The 6,899-nt window shown below is 46.3% G+C and overlaps 1 protein-coding gene and 1 non-coding gene across 2 annotated transcripts; both read left to right on the forward strand.

Moving 5' to 3' along the window:
* Nucleotides 1–2,317: 2,317 nt before the first annotated feature.
* Nucleotides 2,318–2,423, forward strand: LOC129470789 (U6 spliceosomal RNA). Its single transcript, XR_008653319.1, has one exon. It is a non-coding gene; the product is annotated as a U6 spliceosomal RNA (small nuclear RNA).
* Nucleotides 2,424–5,244: 2,821 nt separating this feature from the next.
* Nucleotides 5,245–5,750, forward strand: LOC129470754 (large ribosomal subunit protein eL29-like). The gene has a single exon (XM_055258893.2). It carries the CDS (start codon nucleotides 5,254–5,256, stop codon nucleotides 5,713–5,715), a length of 462 nt encoding a protein of 153 aa, XP_055114868.1. The 5' UTR covers nucleotides 5,245–5,253; the 3' UTR covers nucleotides 5,716–5,750.
* The last annotated feature ends 1,149 nt before the right edge of the window (nucleotides 5,751–6,899 follow it).

The raw sequence follows: 6,899 nt of genomic DNA on the forward strand, positions 1-6,899 counted from the left end.
TTGAGGTCTGGCCAAATGGCCTTGCTGCCTGTCTCCCCACCTCCCTGTATCTTCTTGTAGTCCCTGTCTACTTTCTAGGTTCATGGTAATAATGGTCAAAGTATCTAGTCACTTGCCTAAGTAGGTACTCAATAAATACTGCTTCGCTTTCTTTCTCCTATGGCTCCACACATCTTTTTAAAAAAATCATGAGCACATAAACAATGTTGGCTAAGACATTTCATTGTAAGAGCCAGCTACCTGGCTCAAATATTGGCTGTGGTACCCTCTGATTTGTTTCAAATTCACCCAGGGATCCCACAATGATTCTCAATTTGATCTGAGCAAGCACAATTGGAAATATATCTTCGTATTCTAAATGCTTTCCTGGCCCATTAGGAATCAGGCAGGCTACAGCATGTTTGGATAAAGATTCACATCCAACCCATGAACATATATAAAATGCTTATATCGGTTATCTTGTGTTACACAGACACAGGGACAAAATTATAGTGTATGGTATGCCAAAGGCTCAAAATAGCAAGACAGTTATTTAAATTGTAGTTTAGAATTCCTCAAATCACTACCTTTTCCTAAGAAGTCCATATCCTTATGACATTGTAAGCCCAATAAAGAAAGGAGGAAATATAGTGTCTATCATCTGAATGTGCAGACTCCATCATATGGCAGAACATTTGTAACTAGCCACGTGGCTTGGGGCAAACCACTTTATTTCTTCAATCTGAAAAACATTTGCATACCTACCTCATACAAGGCTTTGAGATGGACTTCTGAGGGATGACTCAGACATGGCTTTAAAGAGAAGGGCCTACTGGGTATGGACTTTCAGTAGAGTTAAGTACAGAATCTGCAATAGTTCTAGAAGCAGAATGGTATATTCAGGAATGGGGATAAGCAAGTGGTCTGATTTGGTTGAAGTATATGGGGCATGCAGAGAGTGCAGGGGACTAAGGTTGTTGGGGGGCTATTTATTGGATGTAGAGGTCATAAGAGGGGAGGCATCACAGATTTGGAGCCTAGGTGACTTGGAAAATGGGTTGCCCTTTTTTATTTATTTATTTATTTTTTTGAGACAGAGTCTCGCTCTGTCGCACAGGCTGGAGTGCAGTGACGCCATCTCGGTTCACTGCAACCTCCTCCTCCCAGATTCAAGCGATTCTCCTGCCTCAGCTTCCCGAGTAGCTGGGATTACAGGGACCCACCACCACGCCTGGCTAATTTTTGTATTTTTAGTAAAGACGGGGTTTCACCATGTTGGCCAGGTTGGTCTTGATCTCAGGTGATCCACCCACCTCAGCCTTCCAAAGTGCTGAGATTACAGGCATGAGCCACCGCGCCCGGCCAACTTTGGTTTTAAATGTACATCCTAGGTTTTAAGATTCTAGTTGGACATTCAGCTGGAGAGTCCAGAAGGTAGCTGAAATGTGGGATTGGATCTTGGGAGTGTTTCAGTGGACATATAGATCTGAGAGCTGCTGAAAGTGAAAGTTGAACCTGATTGGGTCTACTTACTAGGATGTAGGTTCAGTTAATGCAGTCATGATACCCAATTAATGGTAAGCTTAAACCAGACAGAGGGTATTTTCTCTCTCTCTCTCTCTTTTTTTTGAGATGAAGTCTCACTCTGTCGCCCAGGCTGGAGTGCAGTGGCGCGATCTCGGCTCACTGCAACCTCTGCCTCCCGGGTTCAAGCAATTCTCTGCCTCAGCCTCCCGAGTAGCTAGGATTACAGGTGCCCGCCACCACACCTGGCTAATTTTTGTATTTTTAGTAGAGACGGGGTTTCACCATCTTGGCCAGGCTGGTCTTGAACTCCTGACCTCGTGATCCACCTGCCTCGGGCTCCCAACATGCTGGGATTACAGGCATGAGCCACCGCGCCTGGCCTTTTTTCTCTTTTTCACATAATTCAAGAGTAAGCAGTCTAGGGTTGGTGTGGTGGCTCTGGGACATCAGAGACTCAGGTTCCTCCTATCTTTTTGCCCCACCAAGCCCAGGGTCATGCCTTTGCTCACATTGTCCAAGATGGCTTAACACTACTGTAACTGTACTTCCAGGCAGTGGGAAGGAGAAAACAAGTTAAAAGTATGACCTGGAAGTACTGTAGGACTAGAACCCTGGTCTTTAGCTAAACTCATGCTAAACCCACAATAAAGATTACATTTCCAGTCTCCCTTACAGATAAGTGGCCAATCAGAGGTGAGCCAAATACACATGAGCACTTCTAGATCCATTCTACAAACATCTTTTGAATATCACTATGTCCTTCCATACTGAGTCACAGAGAACAGTGCTGTGAAAGCCAAAGGAAAGGAGAGTGCTTGCTTCAGCAGCACATTTACTAAAATTGGAACCATACAGGAAGATTAGCATGTCCCCTGTGCAAGGATGATGTGCAAATTCGTGAAATGTTCCATATTTTTTCCTTTTTTTTTTTTTTTTTTGAGACAGAATCTTGCTCTTTTGCCCAGGCCGGAGTGCAGTGGTGCTATCTCTGCTCACTGCAAGCTCTGCCTCCCGGGTTCACGCCATTTTCCTGCCTCAGCCTCCCGAGTAGCTGGGACTACAGGCGCCTGCCACCACACCCAGCTAATTTTTTGTATTTTTTTTAGTAGAGACGGGGTTTCACCGTGTTAGCCAGGATGGTCTTGATCTCCTGACCTTGTGATCTGCCCGCCTCGGCCTCCCAAAGTGCTGGGATTACAGGCGTGAGCCACCGTGCCCGGCCTGAAATGTTCCATATTTTTAAAAAAAGTCCAGGCACAGTGGCTCAAGCCTGTACTCCCAGCACTTTGGGAGGCTGAGGTTCAAGACCAGCCTGGGCAATATAGCAAGACCTCATCTCTATAAAAAAATTTTTTTAATAACGAGAGACTTCTGAAAGAGGGGTTTCACAATGTTACAGATCAAGGAGGAGGAGAACTGAAGACACGAGGGCAGTGCTTCTCAACCAGGGCCTATTTTGCCACTTCCAGGGGACATCTGGCCATGTCTGGAGACATTTTTGGCTTGTGATGACTGTGAAGGGAAATGTGTGTGCTTCTATCATCTAGAAATTAGAGGACACAGGTGCTGCTAAACACTCTGCAATGCATAGGAAAACCCCCAACAACGAAGAATAATCCTGGCCCCAAACAGCAATTGCGCTGAGGTTGAAAAACCCTGCATTAGGAGATTAGGACAGGCTGGGCCTGGTGGCTCACGCCTGTAATTCCAGCATTTTGGGAGGCTGAGGCAGGCAGATCACCTGAGGTCAGGAGATCGAGACCAGCCTGGCCAACATGGTGAAAAACCATCTCTACTAAAAATACAAAAATTAACCAGGCGTGGTGGCATGCACCTGTAATCCCAGCTACTAGGGAGGCTGAGGCAGGAGAATCACTTGAACTCATGAGGCAGAGGTTACAGTGAGCCAAGATCACGCCACTGCACTCCAGCCTGGGCAAAAGAGCTGGACTCTGTCAAAAAAAAAAAAAAAAATCCTGAAGCCCAGGTCACACCCAGGCCAATTAATTCAGAATATCTCAGGGTGAGACTCAGGCATCAGTATTTTAAAAAAACACCAAGTGATTCCAATGCACAGCAAAGTTTGAGAACTATGGGATCAGGAGGTAACTGGTAAACTCTCTGAGAATGAAGTTTTGACAATTACTGTGATACAGAGGGTTCTTGACAACTATCTGTTGAGTGAGCGAATACATAAATGAATAACACCATGAGGATAGAAGCAAATGGTCAGTGGTTGAGGAAATAAGTTGGAAGTGGAGGTTGGGGGAGAGCTTTAAGTACAGATTACTCTTCCCTAAACTCTGGGGTTGTATCAGGAAAAAGAGAAGGGGTAGCACATTGAGGGAGAAGCAGATACGGAAAAGATTTCTGTATTTTTATTTTATTTTATTTTTTTATGAGACAGGGTCTCACTCTGTCACCCAGGCTGGAGTGCAGTGGCACAATCACAGCTCACTGCAGCCTCAACCTCCCGGGCTCAGGTGATCCTCCCACCTCAGACTCCTGAGTAGCTAGGACTACAGGTGCCCACCACCACGCCCAGCTAATTTTCGTATTTCTTATAGAGATGGGATTTCACCATGTTGCCTTGGCTCGTCTGGAACTCCTGTACTCAAGCAATTCACCTGCCTCAGCCTCCCAAAGTGCTAGGATTACATGTGTGAGCCACTGTGCCCAGCCGGGAAAAGATTTTCTATTTTTAGGTTGATTTAGAATTGAGCATGTTTGTGGGAAGAGGGTAAGAAGTTAGGAGAAAGAAAAAGGGTAAGGACATGAGGGATAAGAGGAGTCATCAGTGGAGGGGATGAGATGAGGCATGTGCTTTCTGCAGGGGAAGAGATGTTCCTAGAGACAGAAGGTAAAGATATGGACTAATTCTAAGATAAAGGTGATGGCAGGGGTGGTGGTGGGGTCTTGAATGACCTCCATCTTCCCTATAAGTAGAAAATGAGGTCTTATAATAAGCGTGGCAGGGGTGGATTTGGGGCTTGAGGGAGTTGAGAAGTCTTAGGCAACACTGTATAGAAAGCCATCGTCAAAAAGAGCCCAGGCCAGGCGCGGTGGCTCATGCCTGTAATCCCAGCATTTTGGGAGGCCGAGGCGGGTATATCACCTGAGGTCAGAAGTTCGAAACCAGCCTGGCCAGCATGGTGAAACCCCCTTCTCTACCAAAAATACAAAAAATTAGCCAGGCGTGGTGGTGGGCGCCTGTAATACCAGGTACTCGGGAGGCTGAGGCAGGAGAATCACTTGAACCTGGGAGGCGGAGGTTGCAGTGAGCCAGTTGCAGTGAGCTGAGATCACACCATTGCACTTCAGCCTGGGCAACAAGAGGGAAACTCCGCCTAAAAAAAAAAAAAAAAGCCCAGGTGAAGGCCAGGTGAGGTTTGGAATTGTGAATCTATACTGGGTCAAACCAGCGTGACCTTGGGACTTTCTCCAGCAATACCCTGCCGTGTGGGAGGGGAGAAACAGGGCAATAGGAGCCAGCTGGGGCTGGGAAAACACGGACAGTAGAAAGCCAGTGAAGGGAAGAAATCCTTGGCATTTATGAGCACATTTCAAAATGGCTGAACATGAGATCTAGGCCAGGAGGAAATATGAGTGAAGTGAAAAGAGTGCTGATAATTGGAGAGAAGAGCGTAGACGAATGACTTAGAGACACCATGAAATGTTCAGTGGTAGAGAAAAAGAAGAATATTTCCGGTTCTAGGTGCTTTGGGAGCCACAGCTTAAGGTGCAGACATGGCCAAGTCCAAGAACCACAGCACACACAACCAGTCCCGAAAAAGGCACAGAAATGGTATCAAGAAACCCCGATCACAAAGATATGAATCTCTTAAGGGGATGGACCCCAAGTTCCTGAGGAACATGTGCTTTGCCAAGAAGCAAAACAAGAGGGGCCTAAAGAAGAGGCAGGCCAACAGTGACAAGGCCATGAGTGCACGTGCTGAGGCTATCAAGGCCCTCGTAAAGCCCAAGGAGGTTAAGCCCAAGATCCCAAAGGATGTCAGCTTCAAGCTCGATCACATTGCCTACATTGCCCACCCCAAGCTTGGGAAGCGGGCTCGTGCCCTCATTGCCAAGAGGCTCAGGCTATGCTGGCCAAAGGCCAAGGATCAAACCAAGGCCCAGGCTGCAGCTCCAGCTTCAGTTCCAGCTCAGGCTCCCAAAGGTGCCCAGGCCCCTACAAAGGCTTCAGAGTAGATACCTCTGTCGGCCAATGTGAGGACAGAAGGACTGGTGCGATACCCCCCGGGCTGCCATCTGCATGGGGCTGGGGTCCTCAAATAAACCTGAGGCAGGAAAAATAAAAAGAAAAGAAAAAGAAGAATAAGTTGGGTCAGAGGGAATTTCATAGAATGAGATTTAGAAGTCAAGCCACTTTAAATAATAATAGAATCTAATGTGTGGGTTTGATTATATTATCTCTTAAGCCCCTTCCAACTCTAAAACTCTATAAGAAATATGAGTGAGTGAATACTGCACTTACATCCAAATTTCCAAGTGGCTGACAGCGTGACCCCAATCGATTCTTGTTACATGTGAAGTCCCATCAAGTCCAAGTCCATGGGGATAGACTTGGACTATTTTAGGAATTTCTGCATGTGCTCAATGATAAGGATAATCAATCACTATTGGACCTGTATGTCTTTAAAAAAAAATTTTTTTTTTTTGAGACAGGATCTCACTCTACTACCCAGGCTGGAGTGCAGTGGTGACATCATAGCTCACTGCAGCCTCAAACTCTTGGACTCAATCAATTCTCCGGCCTCAGCCTCCTAAATAGCTGGGACTACAGACATGAGCTACATGCCCAGCTAATTTTTAAATTTTTTGTAGAGATGGGGGTTCTCACTATGTTGCCCAAGCTGATCTTGAACTCCTGGCCTCGGGGGATCCTCCTGCCTCAGCCTCCCAAAGTGCTAAGAATGGCTGGGTGTGGTGGTTCATATCCGTAATCCCACCACTTTGGGAGGCCAAGGTGGTTGGATCCCTTAAGCCCAGGAGTTTGAGACCAGCCTGAGCAACATGAACTCCACCTCTACAAAAATTACAAAAATTAGCTGGGCATGGTGGCACACGCCTGTAGTCCCAGCTACTCAGGAGTCTGAGGGAGGAGGATTGCTTGAGCCCAGGAGGTTGAGGTTGCAGTGAGCCATGATGGTGCCACTGCACTCTAGCCTGGGACAGAGCGAGACTCTGTCTCAAAATAAATAAATAAAACAAAGTGCTGGAATTACAGGCATGAGCCACCATGCCGAGCAAAACTTTTAATATAAATTCTACTCTCACCAGTATTTGAGAGTAGACTGTGGAAGTTAGGTAAGATCAGAGTCTGTGTCACATAAAAGCAAATGTATGACTAAGAAGAAAAAAAAAAATCTTTG

This window comes from Symphalangus syndactylus, chromosome 20 (assembly GCF_028878055.3).
Source record: "Symphalangus syndactylus isolate Jambi chromosome 20, NHGRI_mSymSyn1-v2.1_pri, whole genome shotgun sequence".
Classification (NCBI taxonomy): domain Eukaryota; kingdom Metazoa; phylum Chordata; class Mammalia; order Primates; family Hylobatidae; genus Symphalangus; species Symphalangus syndactylus.